Consider the following 23,691-nt stretch of genomic DNA (forward strand, 5'->3'; position numbering starts at 1 on the left):
ACGGAATATCCCTATGGATACAGCCGATGCATCGTGTACAGCAGAAACTAACACAACACTGAAAAGCAACGATACCCTAATTTTTTTTAAAAAGGAAGTAGCACAAATCACAGACTGAGAGGAAATATTTGCAAATCACATATCTGATAGAGGATTTGTGTTTGGAACACATAGAGAACTCTCAAAACTCAATGATAAGAAAACCAACAACCCAAGAAAAACAAGTAAAAGATTTTAACAGACATTTCGCTAAAGAAGATGCACACAAAGAGTCGGCATCACTAGTCATTTTGGAAATGCACATCAAAACCACACTGAGATGCCACTTCACACCTACTGAGATGGCTGGGATTCAACAGACAATGACAAGTGTTGACAAAAATGTGAAGAAACTGGAATCCTCATGAATTGCTGGTGGAAATGTAAAGTGGTATAGCCACTTTAGAAGGCATGTTTCTTAAAGAGTTAAATGTAAATTTTGTATCTGACCTAACACTTCTGCTTCTAGGTATCTACCCAAGAGAATTAAAAATACATGGTCACACAAAAATGATACATGCATTTTCATGACAGCATTATTCATTATGGACAAAAAGAGATACAACCCCACTGCCCACTACTAGCAAATGGAGAGATGAAATGCGGTGTATCATCAGCAGTGAAAAGAAATCGATATTGTTGTAACTTGGATGAACATTGAAAACATACTAACTGAACACAAAAGATGACATATGATTTAATTTTTATGAACTTTACTTAAAATGAGTGAATTTTATGCCATGTAATTATTGTCTCAATAGAGCTATTCCTTAAAAATGATACACTGTACATTGGTAATCCAGACAGCATAAGATTGCTGAAATAATAGACAAAAAATTCAATAAAGGACTTCACTGGTGGTTAGGTGGTTAAGAATCTGCCTTGCAAGGCAGGGGATGAGGGTTCAATCCCAAATCCCTGGTTTAGGGGAATCAGGGTCCCACATGCTGTGGAGAAACTAAGCTGGTGAGCCACAACCAGGGAGCCTGTGAGCCACAACTAAAGAGCCGGTGAGCTACAGCCAGGGAGCCTGTGAGTCACAACCAGGGAGCCTGTGAGCCACAACTAAAGAGCCGGTGAGCTACAGCCAGAGAGCATGTGAGCCATAGCTGCAGAACCTGTGAGCCACAGCTACAGAGCCTGTGAGCTACAGCTGGAGAGCATGTGAGCCACAGCTGCAGAGCCTGTGAGCCACAACCATGGAACCTGTGAGCCACAGCTACAGAGCCTGTGAGCTACAGCTGGAGAGCATGTGAGCCACAGCTGCAGAGCCTGTGAATCACAACCAGGGAACCTGTGAGGCACAGCAAGAAAGCCTGTGAGCTACAGCCAGAGAACCTCTGAGTCACAGCCAGACAGCTGGTGAGCCACAACTAGAGGGCCTGTGAGCCATAGCCGGAGAGCCTGTGAGCTACAGCCAGGGAGCCTCTGAGTCACAACCAGGGAGCCTGTGAGCCACAACTAGAGAGCTATTGAGCTACAGCCAGAGAGCCTGTGAGCCACAGCTGCAGAGCCTGTGAGTCACAACCAGGGAACCTGTGGGGCACAGCAAGAGAGCCTGTGAACTACAGCCAGAGAGCCTGTGAGCCACAGCCATAGAATCTGTGAACTACAGCCGCAGAGCCTGTGAGCTAAAGCCAGAGACCCTGATGCCACAGCCAGAGAGCCTGTGAGCCACATCCAGGGAGCCTGTGAGCAGCGAAAGATGCCACATGATGCAACAAAGACCTCGTATGCCTCAACTACGAGGTCCAACGCAGCCAAATAAATAAATACTTTAAAAAATCAATGAAACAGAACAGAGAGCCCAGAAAAAGGCCCACTCAACTGTCATCAACTGATTTTTGGCAAAGGAACAAAAGCAATTCAATGAGGGAAACGCAGTCTCTCCAGCAAATGGTGCTGGAAACAAGTGGACACCCACATGCTAAACGTGTGTATATGGACAGAATCCTTGTACCTTTCATAAATAGTAACTCACAGTGGATTGTAAACCTAAATCTGAATTCCAAACTAAATAAAACTTCTGGAAGATAACACTGGGGAAAATCCAGGTGACCTTGGATTTAGTAGCGGCATTTTAGAGACTACACCGAAAACACAAATTGACAGGTTGAACTTAAGGAAATTAGCAACTTTTGTTCTGTGAAAAACAGGGTTAAGAGAATGAAGTCACAGACAGAAAATATTTGCAAAATAGAAATCTGATAAAGGGCTTGTATCCAAAATATATAAAGAACTCGGAATTCAACAGTAAGAAGACAAATGACTCAGTCTTTTTGACGAAATGACAATAGATCTGTCCAGACACTTTATCAAAGAAGGTAGACAGACGGCAAATAGCATTAAAAATCGACATCACGTGTCCGTAGGAAACTGCAAATTAAAACAGCAGTGAGACGCCACTATACATATTAGATGACTAAAATTCAAAAAATGATAACACCAAATGGTGGCAAGGATGCTGAGCAATAGGAACTCTCGTCCATTGCTGGTAGGAATGCAAAACAGCACAGCCACTTTGGAAGACAACCCGTTTAGTGGTCTCTTATAAAGCTAAAAGTAATATTCTTACAAAGCTATTTGTAAATAAAATAGATGTACTTAGATATTTCATACAAACATATTCTTACCATACCATCCACCAGTTCCTCTTCCTGGTTGAGAGGAACTGAGAACTATGTGCACACAAAAGCCTGCACGCGAATGTTTATAGCAGCTTTATCCATAATTCCCCAGACTGGTAGCAACCATGACGCCTTTAAACAGATTAATGAATAAATGGAATATTACTTAGCAACAAAAGGAAATTAGCTATCTGCCTATAAAAAGACATGCTGCTGCTGCTGCTAAGTCGCTTCAGTCGTGTCCAACTCTGTGCGACCCCATAGACGGCAGCCCATCAGGCTCCCCCATCCCTGGGATTCTCCAGGCAAGAACACTGGAGTGTGTTGCCATTTCCTTCTCCAATGCATGAAAGTGAAAAGTGAAAGGGAAGTCGCTCAGTCGTGTCCAACTCCTAGTGACCCCATGGACTGCAGCTACCAGGCTCCTCCATCCATGGGGTTTTCCAGGCAAGAGTGCTGGAGTGGGGTGCCATCGCCTCCTCTGACAAAAAGACATGAGGGGATCTTAACAGCACATTTCCAGGTGAACGAAGCCAGTCTGAACAGTCTGCATACTGCATGATTGCAATTATGTGATGTTCTGGACAAAGCCAAACCGTAGAGACAGTGAGAAGGTGGGTGGTTGCCAGGGCTCAGGAGGGAGGCTGGAGGGCTAGATCCCATTTTTAGGGCCGTGAATTGGCTCGGTGGTGTCAGTACGATACTGTGATTGTGGAAACATGATGCTCTGTTGCTAAAACTCATAGACCTGCACAACGCAAAGTGAACCCTAATGTAAACGATGGACTTCAGTTAATAAAAAATAAATAAAAACAAAAGAAATCATGGTGAAACATCGTGCAGTTTTTAATATGCCAATTTCACCTCAATAAATCTTTGTTAACCTGCAGCAAAATCTTTGGCTGGTCCACACCTTCTGTGACGAAGTTGTCACCTCTAAGCGCCCAGGCAGGCCGTCCTCAGTGCTGGCTCCCTGCAGATGGAAGTGGTTTTTCTCCTTCCCGTGGAGCACAGCATCTCCCGTCACCTTCGACAGCCAGGGGACTGCCGTCGTTTGTTAAGAGCAGTTGGGAGGGGGCCATTCTCACAGTGATGCACAGGGGCTCTGGGTCACTTGCTGCCCTTGGCTTGTCTGGTCCCCTCTCTGCAGTGGTACCTACTCTGAAAGTCAGCAGCTCCCTTAGTAGGTAGATGTTGCTTTGAAGGCTGAAGACCCGGGTTCTGATCTCTGTTGTGCTGTGAACTGCCTCTCAGGTTTGGAGCAAATCTCTTACTTTCCCTCGATGATTCTCAGCTTCTTCATCTATAAAATGAGTGCGTGTGCCAGGAAACCTCTCAGGCCCCTTCCAATTGCAGGTCCTGACTCTGGCAGCATGGACGCTTCTCTCAGAGTCTTGCACGGAGTGGCACGTATGCGCTGTGTGTGTCTCCCCGTGTCCCAGGGAACTTGGCGCAGCGCAAACCCTCCCTGTGGGGCTCCCTCTCTGCCTCCAGTTGTGGGTGGAGACCTGGAGCCTGACGGGCCCAGGCTGGTTGCTCAGGACAGCGGCTGAGTTTGGTGCTGGGTTCAGGCAACACCTGCTCCTCTCGGCATTGTCATTTTTCAGCCTTTCATGCTTTCCTAACCCATCGCAGGCCTGAACTCTCTCTTGGTGAGGAGTATCTCCTCTATCTCCAAAGAAGGGCCCACACTGCAAGGTTCTGGGTGTTTTCTTGGCCTGGAACTGAGAGCTGGTCTGGAGTGTTGTTACTGCAGAAATCTAGGCCGAGAGTTGGAAGATTCTCCTGGTAGCTGACTCCTGGCTCCTGAGTGCATTTAGAAATGTTTAATATTCAATCAGTTAAGCATACACTGTAGAAGACACGAGATGTTCTTTACCTTGTTTTGTGCTGTTAGCCTCACTGTGTTGTGTGTTGCTTTGTAACTCAGTTGTGTCTGACTGACTGTGACCCCATGGACTGTAGCCTGCCAGGCTGCTTGTGACCCCATGGACTGTAGCCTGCCAGGCTCTTCTGTCCATTGGGACTTACCAGGCAAGAACACTGGAGTGGGTTGCCGTGCTCTCCTCTAGGGGATCTTCCCAACCCAGGGATCGAACCCATGGCTCCGGCTTGGCAGATGGATTCTTTACTACTGAGCCACCTCAGAAGCCCTAGCCTTGCTGTCCTTACTTATAAAATTCTTTAAGGATCTCGGGGCATGGTTGAATGAGAAGCTCTGTTAGGTCTGAATGGGATCCTGGTGAAGTACCTGATCAAATTCTTAACCTGGATGTCAGAGTCAAATGGTCCTTTCTGTATGCTGAGGGGCCTCTTTGATCCGTAACCTCTGGATTTTCTTTCTGGTGCCCTGTTTTGATGTTCCATTTTGTCCTTAGAGAGGGCAGAGAATCTGCTTCGCCCATAGTATCTGGCTTTCTAGAGTAATACTAAAAAATTAAGTCCCATAAAAAACAACTCACCCGGTTTTTGTATGTTGATTTTTTTTAGGACTTTGTTTAGAGAAGTTGCCTATTTCTTCTTCTACCAGTAGTCTCCGCGTGGACCGGGAGCAGGACATCATCACCTGCTATGAGAAGGCGGGGGACATCGCCCTCCTGTACCTCCAGGAGATAGAAAGGGTGAGTGAGGCTCACGTGCTTGTTCAGTTGGTGACATTTTAAAAGTTCAAACCGCATCATACAGAACTGTGATCGACTTCTGGAAGCCTTCAGCTTGCCTGTCTCTGGGTGCAAAGCTTTGCTTATATTCTTAAACACTAAGGAGAATATGCTGGTGAATGTGGCTCCTTGTGAAAATAGACAGGTCAGTGTTTGGGAAGCATTTTAATGTCCTTTGAACAGAAATGACAATATACATCTATTTATGTCCTCAGTGCCCTGAAGCTGGCTGATCATCCCTGTTCTCTTAGGCAAAACAAGCTGAGCTGTATTTGTACGTTCATGGGCAGTGTTCATGGACTGTGTACCAACGCAGAGCACATCTGGGGTTTGGGAGGCTCAGTGGTCATGCGGACTCTCCACCAACCTGGGTCATCTGGGATGGTTTACTGCCAGCAGTCAGTGGTTCACTGAGGAAGTGGAGAATGAAACCAACAGCTGATTAGAGGGCCACGTGAGCAGGAAACACATGAGCAAGAGGCCACGCAAGCAGAGAACGTGTAAGCAAGGGGCCACGCGAGCAGAGAACACGTGAGCAAGGGGCCATGTAAGCAGAGAACGTGTGAACAAGGGGCCGTGTGAGCAAGGGGCCACGTGAGCAGAGAACGTGTGAGCAAGGGGGCCTCGTGATCAGAGAACATGTGAGTAAGGGGCCATGTGAGCAGAGAACACGTGAGCAAGGGGCCCTGAGCAGAGAACGCGTGAGCAAGGGGCCGTGTGAGCAGAGAATGTGTGAGAAAGGGGCCCTGTGAGCAGAGGACACATGAGCAAGGGGCCACGTGAGCAGAGAACGTGTGAGCAAGGGTCCCTGTGAGTAGAGAACATGTGAGCAAGGGGGCCTCGTGATCAGAGAACGTGTGAGAAAGGAACCCTGAGCAGAGAACATGTGAGCAAGGGGCCACGTGAGCAGAGAACATGTGAGCAAGGGGGCCTGAGCAGAGAACACGTGAGCAAGGGACCCTGTGAGCAGAGAACACGTGAACCAGGGGGCCTCGTGATCAAAGAACATGTGAGAAAGGGGCCCTGAGCAGAGAACATGTGAGGAAGGGGCCCTGTGAGCAGAGAACATGTGAGCAAGGGGCCCTGAGCAGAGAACGTGTGAGCAAGGGGCCCTGTGAGCAGAGAACACGTGAGCAAGGGGCCCTGAGCAGAGAACGTGTGAGCAAGGGACCCTGTGAGCAGAGAACGTGTGAGCAAGGGGCCCTGAGCAGAGAACGTGTGAGCAAGGGGCCCTGAGCAGAGAACACGTGAGCAAGGGGCCCTGAGCAGAGAACACGTGAGCAAGGGGCCCTGTGAGCAGAGAACACGTGAGCAAGGGGCCCTGAGCAGAGAACATGTGAGCAAGGGGCCCTGAGCAGAGAACATGTGAGCAAGGGGCCTGAGCAGAGAATGTGTGAGCAAGGGGTCCTGAGCAGAGAACGTGTGAACAAAGGGCCTCGTGATCAGAGAACGTGTGAGAAAGGGGCCCTGAGCAGAGAACGCGTGAGCAAGGGGCCTTGTGATCAAGAGAACATGTGAGAAAGGGGCCTCGTGATCAGAGAACATGTGAGAAAGGGGCCCTGAGCAGAGAACGTGTGAGCAAGGGGCCCTGAGCAGAAAACATGTGAGCAAGGGGCCACGTGAACAGAGAACACATGAGCAAGGGGCCCTGAGCAGAGAACACGTGAGCAAGAGGCCCTGAGCAGAGAACACGTGAGCAAGGGGCCCTGAGCAGAGAACACGTGAGCAAGGGGCCATATGAGCAGAGAATGTGTGAGCAAGGGGTCCTGAGCAGAGAACATGTGAACAAAGGGGCCCTGAGCAGAGAACACGTGAGCAAGGGGCCATGAGCAGAGAATGTGTGAGCAAGGGGTCCTGAGCAGAGAACATGTGAACAAAGGGCCTCGTGATCAGAGAACGTGTGAGAAAGGGGCCCTGAGCAGAGAACGTGTGAGCAAGGGGCCCTGAGCAGAGAACACGTGTGAGCAAGGGCCCTGATCAGAGAACGTGTGAGCAAGGGGCCCTGAGCAGAGAACGTGTGAGCAAGGGGCCCTGAGCAGAGAACACGTGAGCAAGGGGCCCTGATCAGAGAACGTGTGAGCAAAGGGCCCTGAGCAGAGAACACGTGAGCAAGGGGCCCTGAGCAGAGAACGTGTGAGCAAGGGGCCTCGTGATCAGAGAACGTGTGAGAAAGGGGCCCTGAGCAGAGAACACGTGAGCAAGGGGCCCTGAGCAGAGAACATGTGAGCAAAGGGCCTCGTGATCAGAGAACGTGTGAGAAAGGGGCCTCGTGATCAGAGAACGTGTGAGAAAGGGGCCCTGAGCAGAGAACGTGTGAGCAAGGGGCCCTGAGCAGAGAACGTGTGAGCAAAGGGCCTCGTGATCAGAGAACGTGTGAGAAAGGGGCCCTGAGCAGAGAACGTGTGAGCAAGGGACCCTGTGAGCAGAGAACATGTGAGCAAGGGGCCCTGAGCAGAGAACGTGTGAGCAAGGGGCCCTGAGCAGAGAACGTGTGAGCAAGGGGCCTCGTGATCAGAGAACGTGTGAGAAAGGGGCCCTGAGCAGAAAACACGTGAGCAAGGGACCCTGTGAGCAGAGAACACGTGAGCAAGGGGCCCTGAGCAGAGAACGTGTGAGCAAGGGGCCACGTGAGCAGAGAACACGTGAGCAAGGGGCCCTGAGCAGAGAACACGTGAGCAAGGGACCCTGTGACCAGAGAACACGTGAGCAAGGGGCCCTGAGCAGAGAACGTGTGAGCAAGGGGCCACGTGAGCAGAGAACACGTGAGCAAGGGGCCCTGAGCAGAGAACACGTGAGCAAGGGACCCTGTGAGCAGAGAACATGTGAGCAGGGGGCCCTGAGCAGAGAATGTGTGAGCAAGGGGCCCTGAGCAGAGAACACGTGAGCAAGGGGCCCTGAGCAGAGAACACGTGAGCAAGGGACCCTGTGAGCAGAGAACACGTGAGCAAGGGGCCCTGAGCGCAGAGAACAGGTGAGCAAGGGGCCACGTGAGCAGAGAACACGTGAGCAAGGGGCCCTGAGCAGAGAACACATGAGCAAGGGCCCCTGAGCAGAGAACGTGTGAGCAAGGGGCCTCGTGATCAGAGAACATGTGAGAAAGGGGCCCTGAGCAGAGAACACGTGAGCAAGGGACCCTGTGAGCAGAGAACACGTGAGCAAGGGGCCCTGAGCGCAGAGAACAGGTGAGCAAGGGGCTACATGAGCAGAGAACATGTGAGCAAGGGGCCACGTGAGCAGAGAACACGTGAGCAAGGGGCCCTGAGCAGAGAACACATGAGCAAGGGCCCCTGAGCAGAGAACGTGTGAGCAAGGGGCCTCGTGATCAGAGAACATGTGAGAAAGGGGCCCTGAGCAGAGAACGTATGAGCAAGGGGCCCTGTGAGCAGAGAACACGTGAGTAAGGGGCCATGTGAGCAGAGAACATGTGACCAAGGGGCCACGTGATCAGAGAACATGTGAGCAAGGGGCCCTGAGCAGAGAACACGTGAGCAAGGGGCCCTTGTGAGCAGAGAACGTGTGAGCAAGGGGCCCTGTGAGCAGAGAACATGTGAGCAAGGGGCCACGTGAGCAGAGAACGTGTGAGCAAGGGGCCCTGAGCAGAGAACGTGTGAGCAAGGGGCCCTGTGAGCAGAGAACACATGAGCAAGGGGCCACATGAGCAGAGAACGTGTAAGCAAGGGGACCTGAGCTCTCACCCTCAGGCAGAGGAAGCTGAAGGCTGGTTGAGGCTGAGGAGGTGTGGGCAGCTTCTGTTTAGAAGGATCCCTGTCTTTTAGCTCTGACCTTTGTAGTTACTCCTTCACTTCTCAGCCTCAATTTTCCCATCTGTAAAAGGAGCAAAATAATGGATGTCTACTTCGTGGAGTTCCTGTGGGGATTGCAAAAGACCCAGATGCAGGAGTGTATCGGATTCTTGCTAAATGACACATTTTACCAAGAGCAGCAGTTCCTACCCATGTCTGGCCTTCCCAGAGTTTCCTGGTGTTCTCACCATGGCTTGATCCTGATATTTCCCCCTTCAGACTCAGAAGTGTTTCCTGCAAGATTGTTTGAAGTGATAAGAAATTCTGTGAGACTTTGGGTTTGGTCAGAATCTTGTTTCCCAGCAATTTATGGGTTCTCTGTCTGCTTAAGGATTAGAATGTTAGTTGCTCAGTCGTGTCCCGACTCTTTCTGACCCCATGGACTGTAGCCTGCCAGGCTCCTCTGTCCATGGAATTCTCTGGGCAAGAGTATTGGAGTGAGTTGCCATTTCCTTCTCCAGGGGATCTTCCTTCTCCAGGGGTCAAGCCCAGGTCTCCTGCATTGCTGGCAGGTTCTTTACCGTCTGAGCCACCAGGGATTAGAATAGAGGACTACCGAGGTCTTGATGGTTTTTGTTCTTTTGTAAATGTACAGACTGGAAGCAGTTTCCTTTTTGTAATGTGCTGATGTGTGTGGTGAGGATCAGAATTACCTTTCAGGATCAGGGAGGGCAAGGTGAGAGCCTCAGAGAAGCGGGGGAGAGGGCCAAGGGAGAGGTGTCTGGCCTGGCTCTCACCAGGATGGCTTATAAACTGTAGTTCATGATGTCCAGGAATTCAGGAAGATATTTGGCTGTCTTTCCAAGATGTTGTTCTGTCAGAAGTCTGCTGTGAGAAAGGAATTATTTATTATTCAGAATTTATGATACAATCTTTAGAGAAATGATCATGCAGCTTGCTTTTAACATCCACATGATTTTCACCGTCTGCCTCCCTGATAGCCAGTGCTTGGGAGGAGAGAAGTCTGCTTGCCCCAGCCAAGCGGTTCTAGTGGATCCGCACAGTCCTTGACACGCGGGGGACCTTATTTTGTACTTTACTCTCTGTTGTCAAGGTACAGCCGCCTCCTCCTGGCTTGGAGAAAGGAGGTTCATCGGTGTGTCTTTAGTGATGTGGGGATTGGCAGATCTGGGTGTACTACCTCCTGTATTCATTTAGAACCACCTATTCACCACTGGGTTCTTTAGACAGACCATCAAGGAGACTTATGTAATCTTTGCTGTTGTTGTTCAGTCATTAAGTTGTGTCCGACTCTTTGCAACCAATGGACTGCAGCACACCAGGCTTCCCTGTCCTTCACCATCTCCTGGAGCTTGCTCAAACTCATGTCTGTTGAGTCGGTGATGCCATCCAACCATCTCATCCTCTGTCGTCCCCTTCTCCTCCCGCCTACAATCTTGCTCAGCGTCAGGGTCTTTTCCAGTGAGTCAGCTCTTCACATCAGGTGGCCAAAATATTGGAGCTTCAGCTTCAGCATTAGTCCTTCCAAGGAATATTCAGGACTGATTTCCTTTAGGATGGACTGTTTGGATCTCCTTGCAGTCCAAGAGACTCTCAAGAGTCTTCTCCAACACCACAGTTCAAAAGCATCAATTCTTCGGCACTCAGCTTTCTTCATGGTCCAACTCTCACATCCATACATGACTACTGGAAAAACCATAGCTTTGACTGGACAGACCTTTGTTGGCAAAGTAATGTCTCTGCTTTTTTTATGCTGTCTAGGTTGGTCATAGCTTTTCTTCCAAGGAACAAGCGTCTTTTCATTTCATGGCTGCAGTCACCATGTGCAGTGATTTTGGAGCCCAGAAAAATAAAGTCTGTCGCTGTTTCCACTGTTTCCCCATCTATTTGCAATGAAGTGATGGGACCGGATGCCATGATCTTCATTTTTTGAATTTTGAGTTTTAAGCCAACTTTTTCACTCTCTTCTTTCACTATAATCAAGAGGCTCTTTAGTTCCCCTTCCATATAATTGTAGGATTTAAAATAAATATTTTTCACAGTTTTGAGAAAAGGGTGATCACAGGATGTTAGACTTCGAGAAGATGGAGGCCCAGAAACGGAGAGCCCACGGACACACAGGAAGTTGGGGCCAAAGCTTAGATCAGAACTCAGCCCTTCTGACACCTAGCTCATCATCACTTCATTATCCCAGCCTGCTGCCCATAAACGTGGATCCTGTGGTCCTTACACCCTTATATATAGACAGTGCTCAGTAACATTTGGCCAAGCACGCCATTGCTCTCAGGAGCGTGGGGGGAGCAGCATCACTTGGCTCAGGGTTCAGTTTCAGGGTATGTTGATGATGTCCCCATTTCTGACTCTGATTTTCCAGGATGAGTTTTCTTTCATCAGATACCACTTTGGGCCACCCCAGACCCAGGAAGCTGCAGTATTAGCAATGAGAGAGACTGAATGAATCAAACATCTGTTTTGACTATGGTAGACGCTCAAAAAGTATCTGTGATTAATGAGAAATCTGGAGGAAAGATGACCTTCCTTAAGTGGCCACGGGGCCTTGGTGAATGTTCAAGAGCTTTTATGAGGCAAGACAATGGGTGCTATGCAGGAGCCACCCGTTTGACCTTTTTTTTTTAAACTGAAATAACTTTTAAGAATTAAGCTAAATTGAAAATAAATGTTAGGAAAAAGAATCTGAAAGAAGTAAAAGACAGGCCAGCTTAGGTAACAGTGCTCTACTTTTCTGGGTAGGCGACCTTTCAAGTAGAAAACCCTACATGCCCCGTTCCCGTGTTAGTTCTGCTGGGCCGAGGCGGTCTTGCGGTGGTTTCCCCCTCATTTCCCAGCCATTCCATAGCGAAGCAGCTTCTGTGTGCCAGAGCCTCTGGGCATTGTATTTGTTAGTGTTGGCTCTTAGTGTCATTCACTAGCAAGGAAAGAGTGGAGGAGAACGTTTGAGGACAGATTGGAGTGTTGTGGAGAATGGCTTTTCATAATCCAGAGCCACCGGTCTGCGTTTCTGACGCAGCCTCATTCCGCGTTTTTCTGAAAGCTGGTGTGTTCAGTGGTGTTAGCCCGTGTGCTTCCTGAAGGGCAGGGGCTCCTCGCGCAGGGCTGGCGCCCTCCCCGCTGCTGGCTGACTTGTGCGGTGACGAGCAGCGGGGCGCGGGGCACTGGCCGGCCCGGCCTGGAATCCTGGCCTGGCCACCCCGGAGCTGCGGGGCCCCGGGGAAGCTACTCAGCCTCCCTGTGCTGCCCCCGAATCCGCAGCTGTCAAAGTGGCGATAAGAATTGCTCTGCGGCTGCCGTGAGCGTGAGCCGGGTTAGCGCGCATGTGTCCCAGGGCTTGTTGGTTGTTGTTCTTTAGTCACTAAGTCGTGTCTGGCTCTTCTGCGACCCTGTGGACTGTAGCCCGCCAGGCTCCTCTGTCCACGGGGTTCCCCAGGCAAGGATACTGGAGGGGCTGCCATTTCGTCCTCTAGGGGATCTTCCCGACTCAGCCATAGAACCTCTGTCTCCTGTACTGGCAAGTGGATTCTTCACCACGGAGCCACCGGGGAAGCCCGGGAAATGTTTGTGTTGTTGGCATTATCTGTTCCTGTGTCCCCTGGTGGTGGAATCTTTCCCAGCCCTCGAAGATTTCAGATATTTACGTAGAAATATAGAGTATTTTAAAAATGCTGTTTTATTTAAAATGTTCAATAATTTTAAAGAGCTACTTATTGAGTAATTTTTTCAGGAGAAGTTGGTTTTGTATTTTTTGTCTGGAAGCTAATGAACAGCATCTTGCCTGGAGTCCCCATCATAGCTGGGTTCTGAATCTCTGTTCACCTGGCCCTTTGACCTTAGCCCAGTCGTTTATATCTGTGAGCTTCAGCTTTCCATCCTCACGGCAGGGTTAATACCGCCTGCCTTGTCTCAGGGGGAAAGCCAGCGGCCTCCAGTGCTTTCCACGCAGTGTGACAGGGCTCGCCACGGAGGGGTCTCCCTGCTTGCTCCAAGCGTGGAGGCAGGGCCGCGGGAGCCGGGCGTGCCTGCGAGCCACGGGCATGGAGTGTGTGTTCAATGCTGTCCTTGTCACATCACGGAGACATCTGCTAATAATTTTCTCTGACAGATTGTTCTCCAAAGGGGAATAAAAGATACCTTCAGAATTATGCATATAGAATAATTGAGTCAAATGAATCAAATTAGAATAGTTGGAAATGACATGGAGTGGCCTTGATCAGTTTACCTTCAGATGGTGGCATTAGGCCAACAGTAAATAAACTTACCTGCTTTTCGGGGTGCCATGATAGGAATAAAGATGACTTCACCCTCGCCTACTGTTAATAACACGAGCCCTGCTTTTGGCCGGTGAAATCACCCGTCTGTCCTCGGCATGCATCGGCCGGCCGGGGGTGGCTTTCTTGAGCAGGAGCTGTGCCCGGGTGGAACTTTACCTTCTGCTGACAGTTCATTCCTTTACACCCTGTTTTAGAAACGAAGTTCAGGCTGAATTACGGGACACCCACAGATCCCTTCATGGGCTGTTCCAGCCCTGGAGTTTGGAGAAGAAACAGCTGGTGCGTGGACGTCGCGGGCCGCCAGAACCCCTCTGCTCCTCGGGGTTGTGCCCTGGCCACGTGGTCCGCCCCGGCTGGTTCAGGCCTCGCGGCAGGAGGGCGCAGTGACAGGCGGGGGTGGCGGACTCACAGCTGGCCTAGACGAAGGCCACGGTGTCTGGAACTGAAGCGGAGGTCCTGGGAGAAGTCCTCAGTGGCGCTGATGGAAGGCAGCGGGTGGCGCGAGCCCGCCTGGCTGTGCCTCGGGCTTTACAACTCGAGGCAGCGAAGACGAGGCAGCCTCGCCCTCTCCCGCCTGTTCACTGTAGCCTGAGCAGGCTTCATGGAGCACAGCTAAACAAATCACTTCCTGAAGGAAATGCCAAGTAACCGGCCAGGATGCTGCTCTGACTCTGAGCCTGTCACCTCAGTGGCTGGAAAAGGCGGCTGTGATACACTTCAGCCTAGAAACCAGAAAAGAGCGGGCGCTGATTTTAACTTTTTATACGCTCTTGTCAGTCTTTGCCTCATAATTTTATAGCGTTAAAGGGTTTTGTGTCTGTCTTTTTTCAGTCAGCATTATGACCAAGCTTCAAAGAGGGGTGCTCCCTAGCCATCCAGTGGTGAAGACTTCGCCTTCCAAGGAAGGGGGCACACGTTTGATCTGGGGTCGGGGGGCGAAGGTCCCCCCTGCCTGGTGGCCAAAACCCAAAACATAACACAGGTGCGACATTGCAACAAATTCAGTAAAGACTTTAGAAATCGTCTGCATCAAGAAAACCTTTTCCAAAACCAAAAACAAACCAAAACTTTGTTTTCATGACTATATAATACGTTACTAAGTGGATGGCCTTGTGATGTAATTCACTTAGAGCTGGGGATAACCTGTTTTACAAACTGTTTTTATAGTTATAACCTGTGATGTCACCTTCCTTCAGGCAGCCTTTCCTTTGCTTTGCATTGTCTCCTAAGGGCCGGTTCCCGGAAATGGGACACTGACATTCTCGTTACTACAAATGGTGTACAGTTGTTTTCTGCAGGTCATACTGACCTCTCCTACCTTTGGCCTGCAGAAGGGTAGTGGCTGCTCTGCGGTCTTGACAGGGTTACATTTGTTTCAAAGTTACTTTGCCAATGCTCTGGGTAAAACCTGTACCTTGCAGTTTTGGTCTGCATTTCCTATTTGTCAGGTTGAAATTCTTTCCATCTATTTGCTTATAGCCCTCTTTTCTTTTTTAATTTAAATCACAGCATTAATGAGATATCATTCACACACCATAGAATTGGTCCATTTAAAGCATTCCATTCAGCAGTTTTCAGTAGTTGCCGAGTTGTGTAATCATCACCAACATTTAATTCCAGAACATTCTCATCACCCCCAAAGAAACCCTGTACCCATTAGCTGTCAGTTTCCCCAGTCGCTATAGACTTCATATCCTGGGCATTTCCTGTAAATCAAATCTTGTAGCCTCCGGTCCTCTATGACTGGCTTTTCTGGCTTAGCACAGTGTTTCAAGAGTCATCCGTGTGGCGGCACATATCGCTACTTCATTTCTTTTGAGCCAAACACTGTGCCTCTGTAAGGATACACTACCCTGCGTTTATCCATTCATCATTCATCGTTTGGATGGTTTCTACTTCAGGCTGTTACAATAATGCTGTTACAACTATTTGCATATAACATTTTGTGTGGACAAATGTTTTCATATTTCTTGACTATATTCCTGGGAGCAGAATTGCTAGGTCATGTGATAACTTTATGTTTAACCTTGTTATATTTCTTTGTTGTCTCTTTATACTTTCTGTCTGATTTTTGTATTTAGTATTATTCTTATAATTTGAATGAAGCTTTTACATCATAAGTATGTTAACCCTTTATCATGTTTGCTCTGAATAGTTTCCCAATCAGTAATTTTCCATTTTTAAATTGTTCATATATTTTAAATCTGTATATAATAGTTGAATCTGATTATCTTTTTATTACATTTATTTCATAGTTTTAAAGCTGAAATATTGGGATAAACCTTCTCTAGGCTTTAAAAAGTTTTCAGCCATTTTCCATATTTTTTAAAAAGAACTTTCAATTTCCAAAATCTTCTTGGAGAGATTTATTTTTGTGTGTAACATTAGATATGACTCCAAATTAATGTTTTCCTCAAATTTCAGCACCACTTTAAGAAGATGTTATCTTTCCATTTTCATATTTTCTGTTATGCATTTTAAGTCATTAGTAAAATTTTAGACACAGTAGTCATTTCTGGCTTTCTTGTTTTGTTCTACTAATTTTATACTGAACCAGCATGACACTATTTAATAAGTACTTCTTTATGTTATGTTTTAACATCTGAAAGGATTCAGTTCAGTTCAGCTCAGTTCAGTCGCTCAGTCATGTCCGACTCTTTGTGACCCCGTGAATCGCAGCACGCCAGGCCTCCCTGTCCATCACCAGCTCCCGGAGTTCACTCAGATTCACATCCATCGAGTCAGTGATGCCATCCAGCCATCTCATCCTCTGTTGTCCCCTTCTCCTCCTGCCCCCAATCCCTCCCAGCATCAGAGTCTTTTCCAGTGAGTCAACTCTTTGCATGAGGTGGCCAAAGTATTAGAGTTTCAGCTTTAGCACCATTCCTTCCAAAGAACATCCAGGACTGATCTCCTTCAGAATGGACTGGTTGGATCTCCTTGCAGTCCAAGGGACTCTCAAGAGTCTTCTCCAACACCACAGTTCAAAAGTATCAGTTCTTCGGTGGTCAGCCTTCTTTATGGTCTAACTCTCACATCCATACATGTGACCACTGGAAAAACCATAGCCTTGACTAGATGGACCTTTGTTGACAAAGTAATGTCTCTGCTTTTTAATATGCTATCTAGGTTGGTTATAACTTTCCTTCCAAGGAGTAAGCGTCTTCTACTTATTTTTTAGGATATCCTTTGTCCTTTTCTGTTGATACTTCTAAATGTATTTTAGAATAATTTGCTTCTAGAAAAATTCTGTTGGGACTTGGTTGAATTTTTATTAACTTTATACATTGGTTTGGAGAATTACTTTTAGTCTTCACTCATCTGTGCCCATGGTACCTCCTTCCATTTTGCAAGACCTTTTTTTTTTTACAGATTTCAGTAGATTTATTATACTCCCAGGTCTTTGCTATTTGTATTGCTTTGTGTATAGGATCATTTTTTTCTTTGTATTTTCACATATAACAAGACTTTGATTTTTTTTTTCAGTTCAATTACAAAAGTATTTAATAAGTGTCTCCTTTGTTCTGCACACTGTTCTTGACCCAAGGGGCTGGAGAATGAATTAACCAGAGAGTGTGTCCTTAGGAAACTTAGTGCTTTCTGAGGACACTGGTCCATAAACAGTGTGTGGGCTGCTTTGTGGGGAAACTCAGAGAATTCTGCAAGCCCAGAGCAGGGTCTCAGACCAGTGTGGAAGTTCAGAGATGGCTCCTGGAAGAGATGACCCCTGAGCCGAACCTTGAAGGCTGGCAGACATAGCCATACAGGACTATTAGCCACAATATTGGACTCTTCTATAAAAACAGGGTTGATTCTTTTCATTTTTCTAAGAATATGAACATATGGCCGAGGAAAGATTTTTGTTCTCAGTCTTTCTTCCATTCTGGATTTTCCACCTTCTCTCTCTTTCATGTGCTGTCTCCAGGCTTTCCTAAAACTGTGGCAATGTACAGGTGGTGGAGAGTATCCTTATTTTGTTCCTGCTGAAAGGCGATACTTTATTAGATCTCCAATAAGGATTATAATGTTTATGTGCTCACTAAGTTTTCTGTTTGCAGTTCACAGCAACCTAAGTATGTATTATTATCCCCTTTATTCAGATGAAAACAATGAACATCTGAGAGATCAAAGGATTTGTCCTAAGTCAACACGTGGTGAGGACTGTCAGAACCAGACGAACCTGGGCCTTTTGACCTAAAATCGTTGGCCCCTGGCCGTTTGCTTCCTCAGGCATTGGCTGTGTGCTTCTGCCAAAGCAGGCTGTACTTGTTAAGGTACTTGATGACAGTCCTCTCGCAGGCAAGTGTTTATCCACAGAACAAGTGGTGGCTTCGATACTGCCAGACACTGCTCCTGCCCAGACCCACGTGTTAGAGGCTCTTTGTGAGGAAGGGATTAAGCCCGAGATGCTTAGACTTCAGGGCAAACTCAGAGCTGAGCGATTCCCTCTGTCTCCCGCTGGCGTTTTTCTTGTCCTGCCTCATCCGGCAGTTCTGACCTCTGGTCTTTTGGACTTTGTTCTGCAAGCAAACAGAGATTAAAAGAACAAAGGGGGAGGAGCTGGACTGCAGAGTCGGGTGGACCTGAGTTTCAACACCAGCCCTAACACTTGATAGCGATGTGATTTGGGCAACTTGCTCAGTGTAGCAAAGTCTCAGTTTCCTCTTCAGTAAAAAAGAAGTAATAATGTGCGTTTCAGTGGGTTTTTGTGGGGGAATTAATGAGAGAGCCTGTGTGCCTGCAGAGTGCCTAATGCATAATAGGTTATTTTCTCATTACGTTTTCCCCTGCATTTCTTATTGTCCCTGCACGTTTACTCATTCATTTACTATGTATTTTATTCATTTACTATATTTACTATGTGTAGTGAATGCTTAGAAGGCCATGGCACCCCACTCCAATACTTGCCTGGAAAAATCCCATGGACGGAGGAGCCACGGTCCATGGGGTCGCTAAGAGTCGGACACGACTGAGCACCTTCACTTTCACTTTTCACTTTCATGCATTGGAGAAGGAAATGGCAACCCACTCCAGTGTTCTTGCGTGGAGAATCCCAGGGACGGGGGAGCCTGGTGGGCTGCCGTTTATGGGGTCGCACAGAGTCGGACACGACTGAAGCGCCTTAGCAGCAGCGGCAGCAGTGAATGCTTACCCTGCATCAGACACTGAGGTGCGCGCTGAATGTGTTAGTAAATGGGGTAGACGTGGCCCCTGACTTTACAGAAGCTGCAGCTCCGAGGAGGGAGAAGCCCATAATCAAGTAAAAAATGCATTGACAAATGCAACGGAGGAATAGAACAGGACGTTGTGAGAGTGAGTAATAGAGACAGATCTACTTTATGGCAGCGGTCTGGGCAGGCCCTTCTGAGAAGTGACCATCGAGCGGAGATGAGATGAGAAAGCGCCCGAGAGTCACATGATTCAGGTTGTTATAAAAATTATCCAGCTGCTTGTGGAGGGTGGAGAGGACGTTAAGGAGCTAGAGAGGATGTGGAGACTCTGTTTAGGAGGCTATTAGAAATCTAATAGGGAGTGATGATGGTTGTAATTGTAGAAATGGATGTATGCACACATTTGAGAAATGATTAGGAGGGAAATAGTAATAGATCAGGTGTGAGCAAGCGCCAGGGTGTCAGGGCTCAGTCCGCGGTGTCTGATTTGGATGGTTGACCGGACGACCGTGCAGTCAGCGCCTCAGTGTGTGGGCCTTGCCTCCAGGGCCCCCTGTGGATTCAGCATCTGCTGACGGCCAAGCCTCTTATATAAGATGGAGCACTGCAGTCATCCCCCGGTGTCTATAGGTGTGGAACCCGTGGGGAGAGCAGGGCCAACTCTGTGCGATGGGAGTGATGACAGAGGCCTCAGTTTGTGCTGAACCTGGGCTCCAGGAAAGTAATCATGCTCAGACAGTGTCTGGTGGTGGAAGTTAGGTGGCTTCTCTCCCAGGAGGGCATTCTAGGGGCTAGGAGAGATGCTAGAAGGGGGCCCTTGCGGAGAGCCCCATTCCTGAGGTTCTGGTGGACGGACCCTTCCTAACTGGACCAGGAGAGGCCCGTTCCTGAGGTTCTGGTGGACGGACCCTTCCTAACTGGGCCAGGAGAGCCCCGTTCCTGAGGTTCTGGTGGATGGACCCTTCCTAACTGGGCCAGGAGAGCCCCGTTCCTGAGGTTCTGGTGGACAGACCCTTCCTAACTGGGCCAGGAGAGCCAAGCTTGCCCCTCCCACCGCAGTCACACAACAAGCACAGCACCTGCCGTGCGCACCAGCACAGCACCACCGGGGAGGGGCGTGAGTGCGGGGAGAAGCCCGCTCTGAGCACGAGCAGACAGAGCCTGCTCATCAGCACTGAGGGTGCGAGAGAAGCCCCGAGGAAGCCCCCTGGCATCCCAGCCCCAAGGGAAGCACAAGGTAGCGTCCCTGAGCCGCAGGAATCTGGGGCCTGTGGTGCAGTGGAAGTAACTATAGAAACGACGAAACCCAACTCCAGCCCACCTGCTGACTAGGTTGACTCGACGCCCCCACACTTAGGGCCTGATAAAAGAAAAGGAGTACCCATTTTCAAGTATGAATATTATTTCCCTCACTTTATTTCTCTGTACACAATTAACATTAAATGAAAATTATAAGATCGTTATACACATACACACCACCAGGAATAAAACAAACCACTGTGAAGGGTAATAAATAGAACCCAAACCAGAAAGGACCCAGGTACTATCAGACAGGAACTTAAAAATATCCTTGAGTTATATGCTAGAGTATTGTGGAAAAGATATGTAACACGCAGGAACAGATGGGAATTTCAGGAAGGAGAAGGAAACTATAAAAAAAAATAACTGAAATGCTAGAAATAACAAAACATGACATAAGAGACAAAGAACTTCTTTGATAGCTTATTAGAAGATTGGACACAGCCAAGGAAAAAACTTTCATTTGAAGATAGGTTAATAGAGATTATTCAAATGAAACACAAAAAGAAAAAAAGAAGGGTGGGGAAAAAACAGAGCGGAGCATCCAGGCGCTGTGGGAAAATATATGTGTTTGCTGCCCCAAGAGGAGAAGGGAGAGAAACTGGGACAGAGAAAACACTGGGAGAGAAAACGGTTAAGAAGTTTCAGAATTACTGAAGCGTAGCAAAGAATCTCAGATCCCAGAGTCTCAGAGAACCCCAAGCAGCATAAATACAAACACGTATGTAGTCACATCATAGTCAAACTGTTGTAAATCAAAGACGAAAGCCTTGAAGGCAGCCAGAGAAAGAGAAACTTTAAATTCAGAAGAATAAAGATAAGCGATATAAGATATTCCCAGAAGATAATATGCAAATTAGAAGACACTGGAAAGACAAGATACTTTTTTAGAACCAACAAAAATTGACAGGGTGCATAGCGAGCACACCTGTGTGACAAGAAATGTGGGAGAGATTCTTCAAGCAAGGAAGTGTACAGATCCGAGCAGCGAAACGAAGAGCACCGAACGGTTACACTGAGGGTGGAAGTGCAGTCGCTCAGTCGTGTCCGACTCTTCGCGACCCTGTGGACTGTAGCCTATCAGGCTCCTCCGTTCATGGGGTTTTCCAGGCAAGAGTGCTGGAGTGGATTGCCATTTCCTTGTCCAAGGGATCTTCCCAACCCAGGAATTGGACCCGGGTCTCCTGCATTGCAGGCAGATGCTTTACCGTCTGAATTCCTTTAAAAGATAATTGACTGCCTAAACTAAAAATATTAATGATGTTTTGTGGGATTTATAACATAGAAGTAAAATTTGTGGCCATAATAGCAAAAGGCATAGGGGAGGAAACAGAATATCCAGGCCAGAACACTGGAGTGGGTAGCCTTTCCCTTCTCCAGGAGATCTTCTCAACCCAGGAATTGAACCCAGGTCTCCTGCATTGCAGGTGGATTCTTTACCAGCTGAGCCACAAGGGAAGCCCAAAGCATTTATCCTATATATGAGTTGGTGTAATATAATTTAGATAAAGGCTGTGAAAAGCTATATTGTAAAACCTAGGGCAGCCACTAAAAAATAAGGAAAAAAAGACGTGATTAACCAGCTGATAGTGAAAATGAAATGGAATCATCAATCCAAAAAAAAGAAAGAAAAAAAAGAGAGAGAGAGAGAAAAGAGAAAAGAAGAACATAGGAGACAATCAAGAGCAAGATGATTATTGGAGGAGGAAACGGCAGCCCACTCCAGTGTTCTTGCCTGGAGAATCCCAGGGACGGCAGGGCCTCGTGGGCTGCAGTCCATGGGGTCGCTAAGAGTCGGACACGACTGAGCGACTTCACTTAGGGTCAGACATCCACTCCGGTGCTCTTGCCTGGAGAATCCCAGGGACGGCGGGGCCTGGTGGGCTGCCGTCTATGGGGTCGCACAGAGACGGACACGACTGAAGTGACTTAGCAGCAGCAGCAGCAGTAGCAAGATGATTCCAGTCACATCAATGATTATATTAAATGTAAATTGTCTAAGCACTCCAATTAAAAGGCAGATTTTCAGACTGGACAAAAAGTAAGACCTAACTATATGCTATCTGCAAGAAACTATTGAAATGTTAATACATAGGTAGACAAAAAGTAAAATTACGTGCTATGCAAACAATAATCAAAGCAAAACTAGACTGGCTGTATTATATCATAAGGTAGAATTAGGAACAAGAACTATTACAGCAGATAAAAGGACTTGTATAATAAAAGGAGTCAGTTCATCGATAACACATTATAATCCTAAAAGTATGTATACCTAATAATAGAACTTCACGATATATATAAAACAAAATGTATAGAAGAATTTATAACATTAAATTCTTATAGTAGAAAGAAGGAAAATTTCAAATCAATGATCTACATTTCTGGCTTAAGAAACTAGAAAAATAAGATAATTAAAACCAAAATAAGCAGAAGGAAGGGAATAGTAAAGATTAAAACAGAAATTAGGGAACTAGAAAGTAGATAAACGGTAAACTAGTAAAACCACAAATGGGTTAGTAAAGATCAATAAAATTTATGTAAACCATTAATAATATGAACCAGAAAAGAGAGAGTATACAAATTATCAATACCCAGATAACAAAAGAGGCACTGTAGGTCTATAGATATTAAAAGGATGTAAGGGAAAATTATGACCAACTTCAACACCAATAAACTCGATCATTTATAGAAAATAGGCAAGTTCTCCGAGAGACGCAAAGTACCACAACTCACTCAAGAAGGAACAGACAGCCCGCTCCCCTTAGGTAACCCGGGTCCAGGCTGCAGAGCCGCGGGGAGTTCCAAGAGCAGTAGTGGACAAGAGCCAGCCTTCGCCTCGCCTAGCTGACTAGGGGCTTTGAGGGGGCGCAGGGAGGCTGCATTATGAATGGAAGAAATTGAATTTATCATTAAAAACCTTCCCATAAAGAAAACGACAGGTCAAGTTGTCTTCCATGGTGAACTCAATGAAGAGAGATTCAATTTAAGGGATTCAATTTTATAAAAGCTTTCAAAAACTAGGGTAGCAGTAAAACACTCCCTGACTAGGTTGTGGGAGCGCTGATTGCTTCTCAGGTTAGGGCTCAGCGGTAAAGAACCCCCCTGCAAGGTAGGACATGCAGGCTCGATCCCTGGGTGGGGAGGATCCCCTGGAGGAGGAAGTAGCAACCCCTCAGTATTCTTACCTGGGAAATCCCACGGACAGAGGAGCCCGGTGGGCTGCAATGCATGGGGTCACAAAGAGTCAGACAAGACTGAGTGAGTAAACAACAAGTCTCATGAATAGATGCAAATGTCCTCAGCAAAATACTAGCAAACTGAATCTAGCAGCTTCTAGAAAAAGTAATATACCACAAGAAAGATTCATTTCAGAAATGCAGGGTTGATTTAACATATGGGAATCAATTATGTAATACAATGTATCTATATAATAAAGGAAAAAACTGCATGATAATGATAATCTCAGTACAGTAGATGCAGGGAAAGCATTTGGCAAAATACAGCACATTGTATGATTAAAAAGTCAACAAACTAGGCGTAGAAGTTATTATCTTCAGTCTGATAGAAGGCACCCATGAAGCATCTAACCATATATAATGGTGAAAGGGTGGATGCTTTCCTCCCAAGATCAGGAAGAAGAAAAGGAAATCTGCTCTTACTACTTCTGTTGACTAGAGGTTCTAGCCAGTGCAGTGAGACAGGAAAAAGAAATAAAAGGCATCCAGATTGAAAAGGGAGAAGTCAAACTATCTTTATTTGCAGATAACATGTTCTTGTTTATAGAAAATCCTGAAGAGTTTACACACACAGAACTATAACTAACAAATGATTTCAACAAGTTTAGA

General features: G+C 47.2%; 1 protein-coding gene across 15 annotated transcripts in view; it reads left to right on the forward strand.

Moving 5' to 3' along the window:
* TTC7B (tetratricopeptide repeat domain 7B) overlaps nt 1–23,691 on the forward strand; it is a 273,939-nt gene that overhangs the window by 74,161 nt on the left and 176,087 nt on the right. For all 15 annotated transcript variants that reach the window (XM_070378355.1, XM_070378356.1, XM_070378354.1 and 12 more), the window contains exon 4: nt 5,157–5,287. In XM_070378355.1, the coding sequence (XP_070234456.1) occupies nt 5,157–5,287 (131 nt within the window). The remainder of the gene's footprint in view (nt 1–5,156; nt 5,288–23,691) is intronic.

This window comes from Bos mutus, chromosome 10, assembly GCF_027580195.1.
Source record: "Bos mutus isolate GX-2022 chromosome 10, NWIPB_WYAK_1.1, whole genome shotgun sequence".
Taxonomy (NCBI): Eukaryota; Metazoa; Chordata; class Mammalia; order Artiodactyla; family Bovidae; genus Bos; species Bos mutus.